The sequence below is a fragment of the Psammomys obesus genome, unplaced genomic scaffold, assembly GCF_907164565.1.
Source record: "Psammomys obesus unplaced genomic scaffold, mPsaObe1.curated_primary_1811, whole genome shotgun sequence".
NCBI lineage: Eukaryota > Metazoa > Chordata > Mammalia > Rodentia > Muridae > Psammomys > Psammomys obesus.
Window position 1 is genome coordinate 33,699,619 of NW_026585797.1, and position 24,405 is coordinate 33,724,023.

At 38.2% G+C, this 24,405-nt stretch overlaps 2 protein-coding genes across 2 annotated transcripts in view; one reads left to right on the top strand and one right to left on the bottom strand.

Moving 5' to 3' along the window:
- Fam162b (family with sequence similarity 162 member B) overlaps nt 1–4,174 on the top strand; it is an 8,392-nt gene extending 4,218 nt beyond the window's left edge. Inside the window, 1 exon segment of the mRNA XM_055599203.1 lies at nt 4,076–4,174. Within this exon segment, the coding sequence (XP_055455178.1) occupies nt 4,076–4,174 (99 nt within the window).
- A 4,696-nt stretch (nt 4,175–8,870) lies between these two features.
- Nucleotides 8,871–24,405, bottom strand: part of Kpna5 (karyopherin subunit alpha 5) — a 62,983-nt gene continuing 47,448 nt past the window's right edge. Inside the window, exons 10-14 of the mRNA XM_055599471.1 lie at nt 23,172–23,250; nt 20,206–20,331; nt 19,152–19,279; nt 17,462–17,640; nt 8,871–12,192 (exon numbers count right to left, since the gene is read on the bottom strand). Coding sequence (XP_055455446.1) covers nt 12,005–12,192; nt 17,462–17,640; nt 19,152–19,279; nt 20,206–20,331; nt 23,172–23,250 — 700 coding nt within the window. The 3' untranslated portion in view covers nt 8,871–12,004. The remainder of the gene's footprint in view (nt 12,193–17,461; nt 17,641–19,151; nt 19,280–20,205; nt 20,332–23,171; nt 23,251–24,405) is intronic.

Genomic DNA, 24,405 nt, shown 5'->3' on the forward strand with positions numbered 1-24,405 from the left:
CACACACACACACACACACACACACACACACACACACACACACACACGTGCCATGAGCAGCTCCAATAATAATGGCATTATTCCCTAAGAACCCTCACCTGGGAACTATCTCTAGACACACTTCATATTGTCACCTATGACCAGACTGGTTAGAGCTGGGTTGTCTTCCTTGATTCTGGTGATGGTAACTCATGCAGGTAGCCTGATCTCAGTATCCTTCCTTCTGGGCACAGCCAGGCAGCTGTCATTCTACCTAATCCTATGATTCTTTCTTCTTTTGGGAGGCAGATATTCATCAGGCTTTGCTGCTTGGGTTGGTTTTTGTTGTTTAGGTTACATAGATGTATATGATGTGATTATGTTCACCCCCTTTACCCTCATTTCCCTCTGAACTCCTTCTATTTCCACCTAGCCCAGTGGCTATACCAATAGAGGAAATGACGTAACACCCTCAATCCCTTTTTTGTTCTGCAGGATTTCTTTTTTTAATTTTTTTATAATAAATTCTTATTGTTTATATATTAATTACAGTTTACTCATTTTGTATCCCAGCTGTAGACACCTCCCTTGTTCCCTCCCCATTCCACCCTCCCTCCCTCATCTCCTCCCATGCCCCTCTCCAAGTCCATTGATGGGGAGGTCATCCTTCCCTTTCATCTGACCCTAGCTTATCAGGTCTGATCAGGACTGGTTGCATTGTCCCCCTTTGTGGCCTAGCAGGGCTGCTCTGCCCTGGGGGAGGAGTGGAGATCAAAGAGCCAACCACTGAGTTAACATCAGAGACAGTCCCAGTTCCCCTTACTAGGAAACCCTCTTGAATACTGAGCTGTCATGGGCTACATCTGAGCAGGGATTCTAGGTTATATCCTCATGTGGTCCTTGGTTGGAGTATTAGTCTCAGAAAAGACCCCTGTGCCCAGATTTTTTGGTTCTGTTGGTCTCCCTGTGGAGCTGCTGTCCTCTCCAGGTCTTACTATCTCCCTGTTCTTTCCTAAGATTCACTGCACTCTGCCCAAAGTTTGGTTATGAGTCTCAGCATCTGCTTTAATGCACTGCTGGGTAAAGTCTTTCAGAGGCCCTCTGTGGTAGGCTCCCATCCTGCTTCTTGTTCTCTCCTTCTTCCAATGCCCATCTCCTTCTTCCAATGCCTTTCTGAGTAAGGATTGATCCTCATACCCAGGGTCCTCCTTCTTGCTCAGTTGCTTTAGGTGTAAATATTTTAGTATGTTTATCCAATATTATATGTCTAATATCCATCTATAAGTGAGTATATACCAAGTGTGTCTTTCTGTTTCTGGGATACTTCACTCAGGATGATCTTTTCTAGATCCCACCATTTGTCAGGAAATTTCATGATTTCCTTTTTTTAAATTGCTGAGTAATATTCCACTGTGTAAATGTACCACAATTTCTGTATCTTTTCCTCAGTTGAGGGGCATCTGGGTTGTTTCCAGGTTCTGGCTATTATGAATAAATCTGATATGAACATGGTTGAGCAAATGCCCTTGTGTACTTGAGTATGTTTTGGATATATGCCTAGGAGTGGTATTTCTGGATCCTGGAGAAGCGCTATTCCTAATTGCCTGAGAAAACACCAGACTGATTTCCAAAGTGATTGTACAAGTTTACATTTCACAGGATTTCTAATGTCTGGGTCCTCCACCCTTGGGCAGAGACCAGCTGTCATTAAGCTTAGTAACGTCTTCCTAACAGCCAGGGATTAACCTACCCCTTAGAACATTCTTCTCAGATGGGAAACTTCAGAACAGTGTTCACTGGGCTGAATATTTAAAAGTAAAGAAAGAAATCTATGCCATCTCATTTTTAGCCTATCTCAAATAATTGCTCACCAAGCTGACTACTCCTTGGGTTCCATAAATCTTTTTTTATTAATTATACTTTATTTACTTTGTATCTCCCAATAAGCTCCTTCCCTCTCCCTCCCTCCTCTCCTCCTGATCCCACCCTCCCACCCCCTTCTTCACGCATGCACCTCCCCAAGTCCACTGATAGGGGAGGTCCTCCTTTCTTTCCTTCTGATCTTAGTCTATCAGATCACATAAGGAGTGACTGCATTGTCATCTTCTGTGGCCTGGTAAGGCGGATCAAAGAGCAAGCCAATCATATTATGTCAGAGGCAGTCCCTCTTCCCATTACTATGTAACCCACTTGGACACTAAACTGCCATGGGCTACATCTGTGCAGGGGTTCTAGGTTATCTCCATGCATGGTACTTGGTTGGAGTATAAGTCTCTGGGAAGACCCCTGTATTCAAATTTCTGGTTCTGTTGCTCTCCTTGTTAGAGTTCCTGTCCTCTCCACATCTTACTATTTTCCACTTCTTACATAAGATTCCATGTACACTGCCCAACAGTTGTCCATAAGTCTCAGCATCTGCTTTGATAGTCTGCAGGGCAGAGCCTTTCAGAGGCCCTCCGTGGTGCGTTTTGTAAGACCTGGGGTCTCACAGCTCAGGAGTTTAAGATCGCGCCCTTCCCAGAAACTCTCACAGACAACACAACTCATTGCGAAAGCAAGAGGTTTAATTTAACCATTGCGCAATGGGGTCACCCCTGCCGGTCAGCAAAGAGTGACCCCAGGAGACAAAGGCTTTAGGTTTTAAAAAAAAAAAAAATTGCGGGAAATTTGAAGTTGCAGTTTTGGCAATTTAGGATTGGATGAGGAAGCTATCAAGTAAGATAATTGGTTAGTCTTAGGTGCTCAAGCTTGGCCAGTCCTGCCAAGTGTGGATGCAGCTGCATTTGAAGGTGGGGTGGTTAGCTTATCCTTGAAGATTTGGCTGGAGGTCAGGAGCTACTCAGAAGAAGGATTGAGGCCATCTGGGTTCATTGCTAAGAAACACTACCTTGAAGACAAGGGTCTGGTCGTTCTTTTTGCTGAGTGAAGGTCATTGCTTGCTTGCTTTTTTAAATATCTGTCCTCACAGATAGGGTCACATTCGTCCATTCTCTGGAAAGGTACTAAGAGGCTTTAGCTTAACCTGGACCTAAAATTCAAAACTATAGGCTTTAAAATATATATAGGTTACAAAGTTAGCCTAACCCTTTCAGTTTCTAGCTTGTTTCCTGTTTTCTTCTTCTTCTGATGTCCTTCCTCTTTGCCTTTCAGGATGGGGATTGAGCATTTTAGTCAGGGTCCTCTCTCTTGATTAGTTTCTTTAGATGTACAGATTTTAGTAGGTTTATCCTATATTTCATGTCTATATGAGTGAGCATATACTGTGTGTGTCTTTCTGCTTCTGGGACAGCTAACTCAGGATGATCCTTTCCCGGTCCCACCATTTACCTGCAAATTTCATGATTTCCTTATTTTTCATTGCTGAGTAATATTCCATTGTGTAGATGTACCACAATTGCTGCATCCATTCTTCAGTTGAGGGGCATCTGGGCTGTTTCCAGCTTCTGGCTATTATAAATAAAGCTGCTACAAACATGAATCTTTTAATGGGAACTGTATTCTCTTCTACAAGATGGAACACTGGAGGTTTTCTTGTTTGATCATATAAATGGTCCTTTTCTTGTCATTTTCTCAGGCTGGTGAAAGAAATTACTTCACACCTTTCCTCCTTCAGCTTCTTATTCCCAGCTCAGTTCCACAGCAAAGACTCCAATCCCGCACTCACTTCTTTGTGTAAAATCCCAGCCCACAGCTTCTATGGCTAGTGTTTTCCCAAATGTCCTCTGCTTGAAGCCATTCCCTTCCATCCCCACATCTCTCCTGTCCCCTACCAATCAACACTTGAGTTACATTCATTTCTAGTACTGGAGGCTCTCCCTTCTTGGCTTCAGTGTTTGAAAATACTTCTGATATGTTTTACCCAACATACATGTCTATTTGAACCAAGAGAGGTGGCAGCAGATTCCTGATATCAACCATCCAGTTGACTAGAAGTCTCACATATTAGGTGATTTCCACAATATCACGAGCCATTTTTTTCTTGGATGCTATCTGTGAGAATTGTTTAATGTATTTTTTTTCTCCTTTTTATTTTACAAAAGCTTTTCCATATAGTTAGCAAAGATGTAAGTCATGTTGTATTGTGTTTTGTTTTTAGGCTGTGGAACGGCATGAATCCTTAACCAGTTGGAATCTGGCAAAGAAAGCTAAGTGTCGTGAAGAAGCTGCATTGGCTGCACAGTCTAAGGCTAAATGATGCTTTAGGCTAAATGATGCCAGAGTACTCACTCAGATGCCATTACTATTAACAGCAATAATAAGATAGACAAAATATTTGCTATAGTTTCATTCTGATAACAAAAACATTAAGACCTTTAAAATTCTTTAGCAAAACTTTATATACTAAAACCCATTAAAATAGTGAAGAAAAGCACATATATCTTGTGTACTAGTTTTCACACAAAAAACAGAGAAGGAAGCCCCAATTGAGTAATTCCTGAGTGACTGTATTGCTGCCAGTGACACAGCCATGATGAAGATCCAGGGCCTTGAACCCACGGGAAATTAGCAAAGCTGTTCCCTATATAGGCCAGGCTGTTTTTGGCAAAGCCTTCTTCCTCTGATCCAAGCGCCAGTGTTTACATAGGACTGATAAATGTGTACAAACACCGGGGATTGCAGCTTTCTCCTCCCGGATGTTTACAGTCTGGGAAACAGCCTGCCTACAGACACCTCCTACCAAGACCAGCTAACCCCTCCCTCTGTGCTGTGGTGGTAGAAGATGCCATTCCATCAGTGTGCACACTATACTGACTCCAGCTTCTCTGCACCATGACTGTCTTGTCTTCATTCCCTTGCTGCTATAGTCAGGTTTCCAGGTCCAAACTCCACAGATCACAGCAGTAGTATGCTCACTGCCCAAACTAAAATAATCAACAGATCTTCAGATCTCTGGTCTCTCTCAACTTAACATATGCAAAAGGTAACCGCTGTTCTAAGTTCTGTTATTGATTAGATTTGCCTGTTTTGAACTTTATATAGGTGGAATCATATTGTATGTGTGGACTCTTATTACATTATGCTTCATGCACAAAGTATATAGCTACATTCATTTTATTGCTAACTTTCACCAATCAATGGTAGCTCATGCATATAATCCAAGCACTTTATAACAGAAGTAGTAGTATTGCTATGAGGTCAAGGCTAGTCTGTACTACAATGTGAGACTTTGTCTCTAAAAGAAACAAATAACCCAAGTACTAATTTTCAACTTAAGAACCTAATTTCTTGGACACTGAACTGCCGTGGCTACATCTGTGCAGGGGTTCTAAGTTATCTCCATGCATGGTACTTGGTTGGAGTATGAGTCTCTGGAAAGACCCTTGTGTTCAAATTTTTTGGTTCTGTTGCTCCAAATTGGTTCCATAGTAATGGGAACAGGGGCTGCCTATGACATAAACTGATTGGCCTGCTCTTTGATCACCTCTTCCTACGGGAGGAACAGCCTTACCAGGCCACAGAAGATGACAATGCAGCCACTCCTGATGAGATCTCATAGACTAGGATCAGAGGGAAAGAGAGGAGGACCTACCCTATCAGTGGACTTAGGGAGGGGCGTGGGTGAAAAAGGGGCAGGGAAGGTGGGATTGGGGGGGGAGGAGGGAAGGGTTTATGAGGGGATACAAAGTGAATAAAGTGTAATTAATAAAAATATAAAAAAAAGGAACCTAAGTCCTCTAGCATTTGGTACCTAAATATGCAAAGTCTAAGAACAATTCTAGAATTCATTTCAATGATGAAGTACTAAAATAGTAATTGTAAAAGTCATGGCCCGTGGTAGCTCAGTAACCAAGTAGTTTTCCAAAGTAAGGGGAACACGGACTATTTCTAACAGGATCTCAAGGGCAGGCTGTTTGACACCCCCCCCCCCCCCAGGGGAGGAGCAGTCTGTTAGGCCACAGAGGAGGACTTTGCAGCCAGCCCTGAAGATACCTGATAAAACAGGGTCAAATGAAAGGGGAGGAGGTCCTCCCCTATCAGTGGACTTGGAAAGGGGCAGGGAGGAGACCAGGGAGGGAGTGTGGGGTTGGGGAGGGAATGAGGGAGCGGGATACAGCTGGGACACAGAGTTAACAAAATGTAACTAAAAAGAAAAATAAAATTAAAAAAAAAATAGAAACAAAAAGGTGTGTCAAGTCTTCAGACTGTTTAGAAAGTATGTATCTCATCCTCTCATGTTCTTTATTTAGCATCTAGTTTTTAATTATGTAGGTTTTTTTAGCCTCACAAACTGCTTTTCTTAGGGAAAAAAAAGGGGGATGCCTTAAATATGCTTCAGGGGCAGTATAGGGAAAAATAACCCTCCAAACCAACCCAGAAGCTATAAAATTAAAGGCAGAAACCTAAATAAATGATGCCACACAAATCAATGTAACCAAATTATCTCCAAATTAATGAGCTAACAACAACAACAAAACAAACAAAACAAAATAAAAACTAAGCTAGAAGAAAAGTTTTTTAAAATGCCAGGTGAGACAGAGCCTATCTTCTAGATTATTGAGAGAATATGGTGGACTGTTAAACTTTCTGCTTCTTGCCAAAATAGAAGAGCACAAGGACTCAATTTGTACTCTAGCATAAAACACCAGAGGAAAAATGTAAACAGACAGTAAATATTGTAGGCAGTGATTTGAAAAAGCAAAGGAACCTCTGACTGCTCCATTTCCCTTCCTAGAGAGTTTAAAGATGGCCAGTGAGACAGGGAACCCCTGGAATCTGAATCAGGAGCCAAGGCAAGCAGAGCTCAGAATAGGATGTGTTAGACAGGCATAAATGGGACAGCTTTTTTTTCACACACAGGCAGCAGTTTCCCTTATGTTTTCAGCTAAGTTGAGCAGGTGCAATCATTGCCCAAGACAATTAATCAAAATAACCCCCTGAAAGGACAAGTATCCTTAGAACTCATCCTGTGGCTGGGTCAGTCACCGGCTCAACTATCGATATCTTGTAATTCACAGGCTATCAGAAATGCTGCCTCTGTAACATAATTGTAGGCTGTTACACAGCTCTAGAACAAAGCATGCAGGTTGCTTCCATTTGGCTATTAGGAATCAGTGCTGTAATAACTCTTGGTGCAGTTTTCTTTGCTATGATTTCATTGCTTTGGGAAATGTAGCAGAAAGGCTCATCTTCATTAGCCATCAGAGAGACATAGATCAAAACAAGATGAAATACACACTCTCTCTAATTAGAATGACTATTATTAAATAAAACAAAATAACACATACTGGTGAGGAAATGCAGAAGAGAACTCTTACATACAACCGGGGGGGGGGGGATAAAATTAGTAAGGCCAGGCTGGAGGAAAGTGTGTACAATTCTAAAACACAAAAATCTAACACACAGGACTTGCCTACTTTGTCTGACAATTTTTTCACTGTCTTGGCACACATGGTATGTACACACAAGTAGATATTAGCCAAAATGTATAGGATAACCATGCTACAGTCCACAGACCCCAGGAAGCTGAGGGTCACTAATAAGAGGGAAAAAAGGACATTTGAAGTAGATGGAGAGAGGGAACTGGGTGGACAATCAGGTATGGGGAGAAGGGGAATCAGGACTAGGAAAAAGAACAGAAATTGGTATGTAGTGGCATCTCTGGGACAGGGAAGGCTTCCAGGAGTCTAAGGGGGTGACCCTGAGACTCCTAGCAGCAGGGGATATGGAGACTTAAGTTGCTACCTCCTGCAGCTTGGTGGAACTTCAGTGGAGAAGAGGACACCAACCCACCTATAAAACCTTTGACCCAGAATTTGTCTTGCATACAAAAAGTGTAGGAATAAAGATGGAGGAGAGACTTGAGGGAATGGCAAACTAATGACTGGCCCAACTTAAGACTCACCCCATGGGAGAGTGCCAACCCAACACTATTAGCAAAACTCTTCTTTGATTTCAAACAAGAGCCTGGCATAACTGTCTTCTGAGAGGCTTCATCCAGCAGCTGATGCACAGATGTAGAGACTCACAGATAAACAACAGGCCGAGCTGGGAGTTTTGTGGAAGAGGGGCAGGAAAGGTTCAGGGAGCCAGAAGGGTCAAGGACACCACAAAACCTACAGAGTAAACTAACCTGGACCAATGGGGGCTCAGAGAGACTCAACCACCCATAAAATGGGTGGACCTAGATACCCTACACATACGTATCAGATGTGCAGCGTGGTCAACATGTGGGTCCCCTAATAATGGGAGTAGGGGCTGTCTCTTGACTCTGTTGGTTGTCTTTGGTTCCCTTTCCCCTAGCTGGGCTGCCTTGTCTGGCCTCAGTAGGAGAGAGTGCACTTAGTCCTGCTGTGATTTGAGGTGCCAGGGTGGGTTGGTATCCCTTGGGGAATGGGGGTGGGGGAGGGGGACATGAGGAGAGGAGGTAGGTGGCTGGGACCAGGCTGTAAAGTGATTAAATAAGTAACTAGGAAAAAAGAAAAATTGAAAATAAAATCTTTGTGAGATGTGCGCTACTCTTGGTGGTTTAAACGAGATGTCCGCTGTAATTCTGGCATTTAAATGCTTTCTCACAAGTTGGTTGTTGTTTGGGCTTCACAGGAGGTGTTGCCTTGCTGGATACAGTATGTCACTGGAGGTCAATCTTGGGCTTTCAAATACTGGTATGCAGAACTATGATCCTTTTAGAATGTTTGCCTTCCTTCTGTAAGTTACCTGCAACTAGTACAGCCCACTGTACTTCTGAGGCACTGCTTATGCACCTTCAACTCCTTAAAGATCACTGTGACTACTGATGTAACTGGGTTTACATCTAGCATCTTTCTATTTGCTCTTTTTTCCTCCTTTTCGACATAGTTTTGAATTAGTTATTCTTTGTGATTCTTGTTTTATAAAAATGAGACTGTTAACTGATGGTGGCATCTGTTTTTATTCCATTGTGAATAATTGTTGTCTTAGCAACAATAATAAATGCAAACACACTTATATAAATGGAATTGTAAAATAATATTTTATTGTGTTTAGTAGACTGTAACGTTTCATAATATTGCATAATGCTCAAACGTTTGTTTATGTAGTTAAGTGAAAATCCCCTCATCTCATCCTACTTTCCTATGTAGAGCCCTATTATACTGGCTCCTAAGAGCATGTCACATTTCAGAAAGTAACAATGCTATGTACTGAAATGAACAGGAGTTCATTTTATTTCACAGTTTCACAATTAAGCAACCAGTAGATTGCTGAATTTACAACACTAACAAAAATCCACAAAGACATTTTCATATTTACTTTTTCCATAATACTCCTTTATAAAGAAAAAAACTATCAAAGCAGAGGTAATAAATGCTTCTTTAGTTCTTCACCCAGTGAGTCAATCTTTAACTGCAAACAGGTTTCAGGAACCAAATGAGAAGGTATTTCTGTGCCAGCACATTTACTTTAAAAATAAAAGCAAAATACCCTGTTTCAGTGCTACCAGTAAGTGACAAATGACATTAAAAATTAACAACACTAAAAATTAGGTTAGAATAACCTTCCAAATTAAAACTTACAGCAAAAGCAAGCAAACAAACAATAAAAACCTAGGCCAGTGCACCAAGTATTTATAAAACAAGCACGATTGCATAGTTGAACCAGTAGAAATTCAAGTTCAATTAAGTTTATTAAAATGGACCAAATTTAATTTAAATGGACTCTTTCAAGTATTTTTTTTTGGTATCTGCATTAATGTCATATGTATTTCTTAAAACACATTTATTTTATTTGGCACAGTATCTATCACATGTAAGTGTCATAAATCTTAGAAAAGGAACTTTTTAAATTGTGTCACAGGGGACAATAATGATGATAATGCTACTCTTAAAAAGGTAGCTCTTACTCTTGGTTCAAAAAAAAAAGCTAGGCCTTAAAATTGGACCAATTTCCCTCTGCATTCAAATCTAATCAATTTATGTAAGATACTAATTTATGAAATTAAATTTGTTTGTATTTAAATATTCAGGGTATGACCAAGTTCTATACTTAGAAATACAATATCTGTCCCACTGGCAAATTCTAAAATGTCCTTTTATAAGTCATTTAGTCTATGTGCCTGCAAACATTATATACATTGTGTATATATATACACACACATACATATAGGTGTATGTATATATATATACATACACACACATACACCTATATGTAATTTCTCTGTAAGAACTTTTTTGGAAGATTCAGCTTAGAGGTTTGTTATAGTGATGACTGCATCCTCAAAGCAGGCACAGCTGGCTAGGTTTGAATTATGCTGATCAACAAGTTCAACTGATTACAAAGAGTCAAATACCCTGTCATCTTATACTTAGAAACACCACCACCATTAAAGTGTCTATTTGATAAATTTACCATCAATTTGGTAATCTTTATATCACTACCCTGTTTCTTTGAATGTACTTAATGTAAAAGAAAAACCTTATACTTAACTCTATAACTTCCATTATAATAAAAAGGGCACAGACACAATCTGCTACTTCATGGTATAAAAGGACTGACAGATGCAGTCAGCACTACGAAATTTCATGGTTGTGAGGCTTAAATATCTTGCCAAAGCTTAGATTCATGATATATAGTTTACAAAGTGCTTTACTATTTAATAATGCTCCTATATACACCTTCCTTATGTCACATGCCTCTGAGTTCCTGCAGAAACATTACAAATGCTATTATAAATGAAATATTTCTTTACAGAATAGATTATGAATCATATCAAAATTGTTTTAGTTCCCATCTCAAAAGAATTGTAATTTAGGTTTTACATAAGTATTCTTAAGTATATAACTGGATATATACACAAACTGCATATAACTATAAATAAAAAAACTGAGTTCAACAATACCACATCTGCTTAGAAAACTCTACCAAGCACAATTCTATGGCAATAGCACACATGTATGTAAATAAATATAAATTTTCTATCAAAAAATTTAGATTTTCAAGAGACTTTTTCCTGTTAACTCATAAAACACAAATAAGATTGACCAATCAGATGTGAAGGTCATCTATCACATAGTTCATAATAAGCAGCTGTGAGACCTGGTTTGCACTATTAAGAAGAAATATTTCTAATGTCAATTTCTGTATATTAAATAACCCTTAGCAATTTCCATTAGCATCATTCATTAGTCAAAACATTAAAATGCATTTAACAAAATTTAATACATAACAAGGTGATTTCTTCAAGACACTTTTCTCATTCAAGTACTTAAGTTCATTATCATACAGAGAATAAAATGTTCAAGATCTTCTGAAAAATCAAAGGAAATACAGTTTCAGGTATGCAGCACTACAGATTCATGATCACTTCTCTGTCATGATCATCTTTAAAATAAAGAGTGAAAATAAAAAATTTCCAAAAAAAGGTAGCATATCTGGATAAAATATAAAATTTACTAGAATAATAGTATTTTATGTGAACAACACAGATATTTAAGTGTTTTATAGGTTTGTAATGTGACCAACATGAACAGCTTCTCTCTTCATAACGGCTACATTTAACCATCAGTACACTATTTTTAAGAGTTCTGTTACAATTGTTTGTGAAGTGTAACCTACCGCACAGTGATTTATAATCTAAAATAATAAAGATTATCACACTCTAATTCAGCTCTTAAATGTTTCTGGAGCTTTTCTTTATGCTTCAGGACAGAGGTAGATTTAATGAAGACTGGGAACAGTCAGACTCACTGACAAGATGCAACTGTAAATATTCACAATGCTACTGTTGTGCAGTTTTCAAGAATACTTGAAAAGTTCAGAACCATTACGTAATATTCATCACGTTCTCCTTTTCAAGCCTGAATAAAATAATTGCATAATGTATATTCACAATTAGATACAAAAATCTAAATAACAAAAGACAAATACAATTACATTAAAACGATTAACCAAAACAAGAAAAATCTAAAAAGAAACGGTACATCTGAATGGAAACTTTTGTTTCATATTTGCTATTAAAAGTACACCTGATTTTCTCTTTCCTGTATTATATAAAAACATTTCCGCCGGTCATGTGGAAGAGCTATCAAAAGCTGCTTTTCCCCACCACCTGTTAGAGTTGAAATCCTTCCATTGGGGCCTCCTGCTGCTGAAATACAAACTGTTGCTGGTTTTCATCCACCTGAGGTACAATGCTGGGATCATCATCTTCTACACCAAAATAGTGTTCAATTAGATCAAAAGCCTTCTGGTAAATTTCCTGATTTTCATGACTTTGCAGAAACTCTATTTTATCCAAGCCTATCACAGAAAGAACACATACAAGAAAGAAGTTATGCTTAGGGCTTCAGGGTATACTATGTGAGAATAACAAATAAAAAGCACCCATCCACTCCACTAAGACTGGGACGCTTTTTAAATTTTTTTTTTACACAAATAAATGACTTCACACTTGCATCTTATTCTTTAAGAATGACAAGTATAGGGGAGTAGGGATGTAGCTCAGTTGGTAAGAATGCTTGCCTGGCACACAGGAAACCATAGACTTGAACCCCCTTATTGAATAAAACCAAGCAGGTGATATATGCTTGTAACCCTAACGCTGAGGAGATATAGGCAGGAGCCACTGTTCAGTCCACCAAGAGTTCCAGGAGAGCCCCGGCTAAAGAAATCCAGTCTTTCTTTAAAAAGACAGGAAAAGGTACAAGGAGGTCTGACATGAAGAGACACTAAGTCATGGAGCAAGGTCATAGGCACCAACCATATTGCTGTGTGATCTTAGCTAGGTTGGGAAGTTCAATTACCTGCACCTGAGTCAAAAAAGTCTAGTTTTAGAGTGACTCTACAAACCCCTCAGGACAACTATGCTAAATAATGAAGACTAGAAAGAGAAACAAAACAAATGAACAAATTAAAACACACCAGATCGCAAGGTTTTGGTATGAAAATACATGCAAACTATATTTAAATCCATGATACTTCACAACAAAATGCCACATACAGCTGTTATAGAATGTCCCCAAAGTGCAACCTATAAATGAAATGAGAAAAAACTTCATTCTGTAATGATGAGGGAAATGTGCAACATCCTATTTGATTGCTTTCAGGAAAAAATTCTACACAGATCTGAGTACTGTTAGAATATTTTTCATTCAAGGATAAATCACTCTGGGCCAACCAGATGACTCAGCACGTAAGGGTGCTTGCCACACATGCCTGGCAGCATGAGTTAGAGCCACAGATCCCTCAGGAAGTGAAAGGAGAGAACAGACTCCACAAAGCTTTCTTCTTATACTCACATGTGCACTATGGAATACATGTCCACAAACACACCCTAATAACACAAATATTCTTAAAAGATATGCCACTTTGGATATTGTAGAATATGGAATAAGCAAAGCATTCCTCATGCTGTACATAACCACAGAACGTCCTAAATTCCAGTGTAATTTGGGATGAAAATGACTGTTAACAAGAAAAGACTGACTTTTTCAAAATTTTTATTTAAATTTGTTTATGTGTATGAACAAAATTGAATTTATGTGCACCACATGTGTGCCGGAGGACTGGATCTTTGGATCAGCTGGAACTGGAGTTACAAGACATTGTGAGTTGCCCAATGTGGTTGCTGGAAACAGAATCTGGGTCCTATGTTAGCACACTGTGTTGGCTGGGTTTTGTCAATGTGACACAAACCTAAACGTATCTGAGGAGAGAGAACCAGAATTGGAAAAAAAAAAAATGCCTCTATAAGATCAGTCTGTAGATGAGCCTGTGGGCATTTTCTTAATTAGTGATTTGATATAAAAAGGCCCATTCCACTGTAGATAGGGCCATCCCCGGCAGGTGAACCTGAGGTGTAAAAAAGCAGGCTGACCCCGCCATAGAGAACAAGCCAGTAAGCAGAACTCAATGATACTTTATATTGTGAAGTAAGGGTAACACATCTCAGATTTCATTTAAGACGCATAAGATAAAGCTTGAAGCAGTGTACAAAACAAAACAAACAAACAAACAAAAAGAAATGGGACTTAATAGAGAATAGTGAATATTCCTATAAGTAAATCTTCTTAAAAATAAGTTTAGGTCCATGTCTATTCTAAAATAATTCCTATGAGTTAAATTTCTTAAGAAACCAATCAAAAAAATTATGACCAAGATGGGTTTGGTGACACTCAGCTCTAATTCCAGCATCTGGGAGAGGCAGGAGGCTCTCTGTCAGCCTAGGGCCAGCGGGTCTACATAGAAAGTTCTAGGATAGCCAAGACCAGACAGACCATTTTTCAAAAACAAAACAAAACAAAAAATAAACAACCCTCCCTCCAAAAAAAGAAGAAAGAAGAGGGAAGAAAAATCTAACCAATAAAAATTAATTTTCAGGGGCTAGAGAGATGGCTCAGTGGTTAAGAGCACTGGCTGCTCTTCTAGAGGTCCTGAGTTCAATTCCCAGCAACCACATGATGGCTCACAATCATCTATAATGAAATCTGATGCCCTCTTCAGGTATGCTGGTATACATGCAGACAAAACATTGTATACATAATAAATAAATAAATCTTTTTAAAAATCTTTAATTTTCATTATATGTCCATTAGGACAATGGTTTCGTAAACTTTAAAGGCTTAAGAGATGACACTACATCATATGTTAAATATAAAAAAAGCCTTCAAGAAAAATATAATAAACTATAAAAACAAGGCTTAAAGATCACTCTGTAGTTAAAGACACTGGCTGTGCAAGCCTGGTGGCCCGAGTTCAATCCATAACAATGTCCTCTGACTTCACAAAAATGTAATGGCACATAAGCCCATGTACCCCAGCCCATACACACAATAACAACTAAAAATTAATATGAAAAGTTAAATACAGAACTAGACAAAGAACAGTATATAGTCAATTATGATATAGAAATAATATCCAGTATATATAAAAGAAAAATAGCACTTTTTATACAAAATAAACTAAGAAATTATTTTATACAAAATAAAAAGAAAAGCAACTTAATACCACCACTTTACATAAGCCAATGAAAGGAAATTTCAAGTTATAGGGGTCCTCTCATAAACAGGCTGCAGCACTGTCAACTAAAAGCCCTTAGGTAAATGAAATGAAAAGATAAACAAATTTTGTGCTTACAATTCAGTAATCACATCCTGAAAGTGTATCTGGACATATTGATTCAGCTGGCTATGACGCCTATGCTTTTAATCACAGCACCCAGGAGATAGATGCCAAAGGATTACCAGCTGAAGGCAGCATGGGCTATACAGTGAGTTCTGGACCTGTCTCAACCTGTTTTTGAGCTAGTCTCAGAAACAAAAACAAACCAAGTCAAAAACAGATACGAATAAATAGAAGAAACAAATTTATAAGCAAAAGAGTAATTGTTTTGGTTTATATAAAGGACTAAATAATCTGGAAACAAACTAAAGGTCAATTACAAGTATGTGGCTAAAACTGCTAAAATATTGCTAACACTGCAGTTACAGATCTAGTCAATAATGGAGAATACACATTACTTAAATCAATGGAAGGTATTTATACATATAGACAATGTAAAGAAAGATGAATAAGGAAAGTGAAATATTAAAAATAAAAGTAAATGATGGATAGATTGTTGTAGTATCAGCTATGAGCAATTATTTTCAAATATTCTGCTTTTTCTGTTTCTCTTTTTTTAATTTTTATTTTTTTCTTCACAACTTATTCATTATATATCCCAATTGAAGCCCCGCCCTCAACTCCCCTTAGTCCTACCCTCCTTCTCTCTTCTCCAATCCCCTTCCCCAAATCCATTTAAAGGGGGAGTTCTCCACTATTGCTATCTTCCATAGCTTTTTAAGTCTCATCAGGACTTCCTGGATCCTCTTCCTATGTGGCCTGGCAAGGCCGCATCACCAGGGGCATCTAATGAAAACAACTCATAGAATGGGACAACTTCCTGAACAGAACACCAACAGCACAGGCTCTAGGAGCAACAATCAATAAATGGGACCTCATGAAACTGAAAAGCTTCTGTAAAGCAAAGGACACCATCATCAAAACAAAACGACTGCCTACAGATTGGTAAAGAATCTATCTGACAGAGAGCTAATATCCAGTATATATAAAGAACTAAAGAAGCTGAAAAGTAACAAACCAAGTAAGCCAATTAAAAAATGAGGAACAGAGCTAAACAGAGAATTCTCATCAAAGGAATATTGAATGGCAGAGAAACACTCAAAGAAATGCTCAGTGTCATTAGTCATCAGGGAAATGCAAATCAAAACGACGCTGAGATTTCACCTTACACCCATCAGAATGGCCAAGATCAAAAACTCAAGTGACAACACATGCTGGAGAGGTTGTGGAGAAAGGGGAACCCTCCTTCACTGCTGGTGGGAATGTAAACTTGTACAACCACTCTGGAAATCAATCTGGCACTTTCTCAGACAACTAGGAATAGTGCTTCCTCAGGATCCAGCCATACCACTCCTAGGCATATATCCAAAAGAGGCTCAAGTATACAATAAGGACATTTGCTCAACCATATTTGTAGCAGCTTTGTTTGTAATAGCCAGAACCTGGAAAGAACCCAGATGTCCCTCAACTGAAGAATGGATGCAGAAATTGTGGTACATCTATAAAACATCTACACATTTACTCAGCAATGAAAAATAAGGAAATCATGAAATTTGCAGGTAAATGGTAGGAACTGGAAAGGATCATCCTGAGTGAGCTGTCCCAGAAGCAGAAAGACATACACGGTATATACTCACTCATACAGACATATAATATAGGATAAACCTACTAAAATCTGTACACCTAAAGAAACTAATTAAGAGGGAGGACCCTGAATAAAACGCTCAATCCCTATCCCGAAAGGCAAAGAGGATGGACATCAGAAGAAGAAGAAAACAGGAAATAAATTAGGAACCTGTCACAGAGGGCCTCTGAAAGGCTCTGCCCTGCAGATTATCAAAGCAGATGCTGAGACTTATGGACAACTGTTGGGCAGAGTGCATGGAATCTTATGAAAGAAGTGGGAAATAGTAAGATGTGGAGAGGACAGGAACTCCACAAGGAGAGCAACAGAACCAGAATATCTGAACACAGGGGTCTTTCCAGAGACTCATACTCCAACCAAGTACCATGCATGGAGATAACCTAGAATCCCTGCACAGATGTAGCCCATGGCAGTTCAGTGTCCAAGTGGGTTCTATAGTAATGGGAATAGGGGCTGCCTCTGACATGAACTGATTGGCCTGCTCTTTGATCACCTCCCCCTGAGGGGGAGCAGCCTTTACCAGGCCACCGAAGATGACAATGCAGCCATTCCTGATGTGATCTTATAGACTAGGATCAGAGGGAAGGAGAGGAGGACCTCCTCTATCAGTGGACTTGGGGAGGGAAGATGGGAATAGGAGGGGAAGAGGAAGGGGTTTATGGGGGGATACAAAGTGAGTAAAGTGTAATTAATAAAAGTTAAAAAAAAAAGAATGGGGGAGGGTGCACGTACAGATGGGGGAGAGGCCACTTACGGCAGATAATTAAGAATTAAGTATAATACAAACTTACAATTGCCTCTTACCATATGCTTCCTCAATGAGAGCACAGTATGGATTGATGCCCACACCATTCTGCTTAGATTCTTGTTCTCCTAGTCGTAAAATATTTTCAAGTCCATTCAAAGCCACTTGAACTATTTTGGAGTCCATGACAGTCAAAAGGTCACAAAGTGGTTTAATACAGCCCAAGGTTACCAAATACCTTCACAGAAAATTTAAAAAGAGAAATGGGGGAAGGATGATTTAAACACTGTATATTATAACATCAAACCAAAATAAAATGTTATTATTAGCACTCATCAAAGTGTTTCTACACGTACTTTTTGCTATTGCTATTTGTTTTCTTACCGCTTGAATTTATGACACAAATATAATGCAACAATCAGTTAAAATAATAAGGGAGCAGAAAAAAAAAAGAAAAAAAAAAAGGGAGCAGAAAAGAAGCAGACACAAATGACATATATCTCTACACACAGATATGAGGGTGACAACGCAAGGCAAGGTGCGTGGCACATTTATAACCCTGCATTTGAGAGGCTGGCCAAGGAAATAATAAAAACAATAACAAAACTGAAGGTGAATAAGGAAAACAACTGTTAGCATAACAGAATTACAGATGACTTGTTTTAGGAGTATGGTGACACACATCTAAGCTAATAGACTTCTTTGAATTCAAGAGCAGCCTGGTCTAGGTAGTAGACAGGCCAGGGAAATACAGTGAGACTCTGTCTCAATATACCTACATACACACATACATACAAACACATACATATATACTTAAACACACATACATACAATGTGTATATATTCTCAAATATTGTACTGCTTTTATTAAAAAATGTATGGCACTGAAAGAAGCAGACAACATTGAGAACTTGTCTCTAAAAGTCAAGAAACAAACAAGACAATGATCTAACATTGGTAGATTTAAAATCCTTTGGTCTAAAAAAGACTGAAGATCTATGATAGTGACAGACTGGAATCAATACTCAAAAATGACTATTACAAAGGACACCTGTATCTTAGTCTACCTGAGAATGTAAAAGTCATGAGCTTATCAAATGCTCATTTCACTCTAGATACTGTCACTGAATTCATTAGCAAAAAGAAGGAACTGGACTAGAAAGGTTAAATGAATCTGTCAAAATTTATCCTGTGACAAGTGTTACTGATGGATCATGACTTGACCAAAAATTGGCCATTACTTAAAGCCATGTACCATGCTGTCAGTAATATATATAACAAAAGGCACAGATTATAAAACCTAGTACAGAAGAAAAAAGTCAAGTAGTCCATAAAAATATTATACTATCTACCAGTAAGGCAATAAGGAGAGAACATCATTAAACGAGTGCAAATTTTAATTTTACTTTACACAAGTTGATATTCATATTTGTTACTTCTAGGTAAACGTTAATTTTGTAATTTTAATGCTTAAAACGAATCTAATGCTCATGATAGTATATTCTGCAAATCAACAAATTGTTCCCATTCAAATTTCTAATCTATGCCAAGGAGGATGGGGTTAATTATAACAGAAGTATAAATGATAAAAGAAACCAAATGAAAAAAAAAACCAAATGCTGTCAGTTCATGTTAATGTATATTAAACAGACATAGAAATGTTACTTTCATCACTAAATTAAAAAGTATGTTTTAGTTCAAATTATCTGAGTCACATTTAAAAGATAGAACTTAAAAGTCTAAATCCACCTTATTTGCTCTGGAGTGCCTCCTGATGTGGCATTGGTTATAGCCCATGCTGCTTCTTTTCTGGTACGAAATTCTGCTTTCTGGAGAACCTCAATCAAAACAGGGAACATACTTGCGTCTATGACAGCCTAAAAACAAAAATGATTGAGCAAAATTAGTGCAAATGCCGTTTCAGAACTACGGCTATGTGGAGCACTGAAATGCAGAAGCTTTACACAGTGAGAGGCTCAGCAGTTACAAGCACTTGCTGCTCTTTGCTGAGGACATGGGTTTGCCTACAGCAACCACACCAGAGGGCTCACAATGACCTGTTATCTCCAGTTCCAGGGGATCTGACACCCTACTCTCCACAAGCACCTGTACCCACTGTGCTCCACATAAAATCACCCAGGTACATGCATAAACACATGTATATATTTAGTATCTTAAAATGTGAGAGGTTTCCAGAAAGTTTGTAATCTATCAACAAACTTTAACTGTTTTCTTTTGTAAAGAATGCTCGTGTCAGAAGAATATAAATATTAGAGTAATAAGCTGTAGGCATGCGACTAATCAAATTGATTTAAGTATTCTCTGGCTCAGGAAACTTGACAGATCCTAATAATCACTTAAAGCAAATCGAAAGATGATTCCTAACATATAAAATTGATGGAAACCACCCTGCCCAATAAGGTCTCTATAGTCAGGCCATTCTGGCCCCAAAACTCATCATGTTGCCACAGCCCCTCAATTTAATCCTTATGCAACACCTTTTCTTATTTATTTTTTCTTCTTCCTAGACAAGATGCTCCAGAGTAGCCCATTTTGGCCTCAAAATTCTAAGTTGTTTCAGCTTCTCAAAGTCAGGATTATATGTGTATGCACTATGTTTAGCAGAAACCATCCATTTCTCAAGACTAACTTTATGTTTCAGATATTTGTATAGATAAATTGATATTCCTCATTAGGATAGTAAACACAAATGCCATTATTGAGAGAAGAGACCATGTGATAAAACACTGGGCATCTCAGCTCAGATCATCCTATTGTCATCTCAACTCTGAAAGGTGCTTACCTGGATCTGAGCTCTGTTTCCTGCAGTGATGTTAGAAATGGTCCAGCAGGCTTCCTTTCTAATTGACTCCTTTGGACTACCCAACAAGTGTAAGAGGCAGGGCAATGCAGAACAATTCAAAATGACCTAAAATGGGTAAGACAGACTGTAGCTGTTAACTTAATGGTATGGCCTATAATTATTAGGGTGATATTATCTAATCCGCTATCACAATCAATAAAAGACACAGACACCTGATAGATTTCAGAATTGCCTTATTTCACCTGGAGCAGAGCAGATATTAACCTCTAAACTACCTTTACCTCCCAGCCCCATTCCAGGCCATCAGTTTTAATCATTTCTGTCTGGGCTACCTCCAATCCATAATCCTAAAATACTTGCTAATGTCTTTATTTGGGCCAATTTCCTCCATCTATGTTGATCTGCCATGTACTTCTCCCACACTAACCCATGGCAGCTTCCTGCTTCTTCCTTCTTCCTCCTCCTGTACTTGTCTCCTTCCCAAGATCTTTCTCCTGTCCTCAAAGCCCTTGACCTTTGGCCACCCCTACTTCATTCTGCCCTGTCCAGGCTTAGATCTTTTAATCAGCCACAGAAATAATCTCTTAGGCAAGGCTACAAACGTCATTTTGAGGTGAGTGTCTGCAAATAGAACAGGCCCCAGGAAGCAAACTATTTAACAATCAAAGAGAAAGCATCAGATCATGCTGTTACAAACATAAAAGGGTTTTAGTATGAATGCAAAAATCTTATACTGTTACAACAGAAAACAAATAGGGTTTTAGTATAAATGCAAAAATCTTTTGAATTATTTAGAAGTACAGAAATCACTGAAAAATAAATTCCTCTCAAAGTAAAACTAGGGCAACTGCTAACTTCTACCTTGCTTTTAGCAAAGCCTACCAGCACCAGTGTAGTGAATAGCTCTGTTCTCACTAGACATGTTCTTCAAATATACAAGTTCTTCAAATATACAAATTAATTTAGCTCTTTAGCATTATCATCATATTCTGTGTTTTGAAGAATATTACCAAGTAGAGAAGTCTTGAAACTCAAGGCATAAACCTGTTTTCTGGTCATGTGCAGTGAAGGGAGTGGGACACCAATCCACCCACAAAGCCCTCAACTCAAAATCTGTTCTGCTCACTTAGATGTACAGGGATAAAAGATGCCACAGAGATTGAGGGAATGACCAACCAATTACTGGCCCAAACAGACCCATCCCATGGAATAGAGCCAACCCCTGACACTATTAATGATGCTCTGCTCAGCATGTATAACTGTTATCTGATAGGCTTCATTCAGCAGATATTGGAAACAGATGCAGAGACCCACATCCAAACATTAAGCAGGTCTCAATCTTATAGAAGACTTAGGGGAGCTGGAGGGGTCAAGGACAGCACAATAAAACCTGCACAGCCAACTAACCTGGGCCAATGGGGCCTCATAGAAACTGAAGCACTACACAAAGAATATATATGAACTGGTCCTAGGCCTCCTATACATGTGAAGTTGATGGGCTGCTTGGTTCTCAAGTGGGTTCCCTAACAATTGGATCAGGGACTATGTCTGTCTTGGATCCTGTTGCCTCCCTCTGGATCTCAATTTCCTAGCAGGGCTGTGTTGCCTTGCCTCAGTGAAAGAGGAGGCACTTAATCCTGATGTGACTTGATGTGCCAAGGTAGGCTGGAACCCAGAGATTGGGGAGGGGCAAGGAAAAAGGGGGTATGGAGGAAGTGGGTAGGAGGGTAGGAATGGGAGGAGAGAGTGGGCTTGTGATTGGGATGTAAAATGAACAATAAAATAACGAAGAAAAAAAGATCTCTGGTCATATCCATAGAAATACATGCAAAGTTCAACTCAGAAAATTATTTGAAGAATTACTTAGTGTTAGAAGATGGGATTCAACCTCACTTTCAAAACCAATTACTGACTAGATATTCATTCCCAACACACATTTCTATAGCATTAGAAGAATTTTCAAGTACAGAATAAATATGTTGTTTTTTACATTTTGATTTTTACAAATAAGTATTATCTATTCAGGTATGTGGCTATTCAGGTATGTGGCATATACCTCTAATCCCAGTATTCAAAAAGCAGTGACAAACAGGTCTCTGTGAGTTCAAAGCCAGTCAGAGCTACTAATGGGACCCTTTCCCAAACAAAAAACAACCATCCAAAAGCATTGTCTGCTTTGTCCTTGTAATTGCGATTATGCACAGTGATTTTGATTTAGTGAGGGTGGAAGGTATTGGGCAGCGGTACACTGAAAGTTTAGCTGGTGAACAGTGTTCACCCATACAGAGAGCTACTTAAAATGGCTATTAGTAACTGCTAATGCTTACCTGTTGCACAGCTTTGGTAAGTCTCTAAATAGAACTGTAGCCCAAATCTAGAGTCAATTCTAACATCTTACCATTCTCCCTATTTACACAGTTATTCAGTTCTGGAGCTGTTCCCTTGCTACCTTTCTTCTGGTCTCATAATTTGAATCTTAAGTCCTATGACCTATGTATAATAAAGCACAGCTTCTATTCTAAATCTCATTTCATCTACCTTAGTACTGCTGTACTTGTTTAGTTCCCCTGTTTGCAGAAACTAGAGATTCTCATCATACACATCGTTTTTTACAAAACCTTTTACAGTGGTTTCTGGTTGATTTGCTCATAGCACATGCATTTTCTTGTCTGTTTGCTTTAAGAGTCTCAAGTTCTACTGATTGACCTAGTTTGAGACTTTGCTTTATTTCAGTATGAAGACACTGGACCATCCAAGCAGAACACCTAGTGTCCTTCGCACTGACAGAGCTCTTTGACAGTACCTCCCCAATAAGGTAACTGATGTTGAAAAATGTGCTTACTGCCAGAGATGCCTGTATAATTATAGCAATAAAGTCTTAATGAACATATAATCAATTGATATAAAACATGATGTTAACAATGTGTCATAAATTATGAACTCACCTGTGTTTGAATATCATCACCAGTTACAACATTACCAACTGCTCTCAATGCAGGTGATACAACTTTATAGTCATTGTGCCTAAAAACAAACAAACAACAACAACAACAAAAAAACAAAAAACAAAAAAAATGAGCTTATAAACTAAGTTAAAATTTATATAAAGTTGCAAAAATAGTACAGAAAACTTCCATATTTTTCACTCAAATCCTACTTCATTTCCACTTGGTATCTTGGTAATATTTAAGAAACAAAAAATGTATATCAGTATTATAAATACTAATATAATCTCATTATATCTTATTAGATGACATATTGTGTATGCTTTGTCCCATTATTGTAGTACTGAACTCTGTCACTAATTACGATCATCTATCATATTATTCTCCTTCACTGGTCCTAATTTCTCCTTTATATTCAGTATGTGATGAAGAAATACTTGAAACCATGTAAAAATCCCATTCTTTAATCTGTTTTATTTTAAAGATTATAACATTTCTCCCTTCCTTTTCCTCCCTCCAAACCCTCTCATATACCCCTCTCCTCTATCTTTAAAATTCATGGCTTCTTTTTTCACAAATTGTTATTGCGTGCATATATGCGTACATATATGTCCCTAAATATAACATTTACAGTCCATATAAGGTATATTTTCATGGCCGTACCCCATCTTTTTACTACTAGTGTTTGTATATATATATGCTCATTATCTGCATTAGTAATTATTTATATTGTTTTTACTAATCATTTTTTGTAATACTATCATCTTAACCATATCTATCTATTGATCCATCCACCTATTTTAATGTGGACTTTGGGGCTATTCCTATTCATTAATTTAAAATACAGTTCTGTAATTTATTCTCAGGATAATTTTCCACTTTCATTTCATTTTTCCTCATTATTAATTCAATCATTTCTCTAAGAAAACTACGTTCTTTAAATGAACAGTGATATTTCAAAACCAAATTATGTCCTCAGTATGCTCAACTTATTTCTAGAGGTGTCACTGCTCTAAATATTATAATGCACATAAACAAAAACATATTTAAATAGCTCCTTATTTCAGTAGTCATGAGTTTACACTGAGGGATCCAATTCTAATCTAAAGGCTTTTTCCCCTTCACATTTTCTAACTAGAAGCCAGCTGCTTTAGTTCACATCTTCCTACATATATAGATAATCTGACATGACAGGCTACCAGATCATGGTTTGGGGGCTCTAAACCATGTTGTG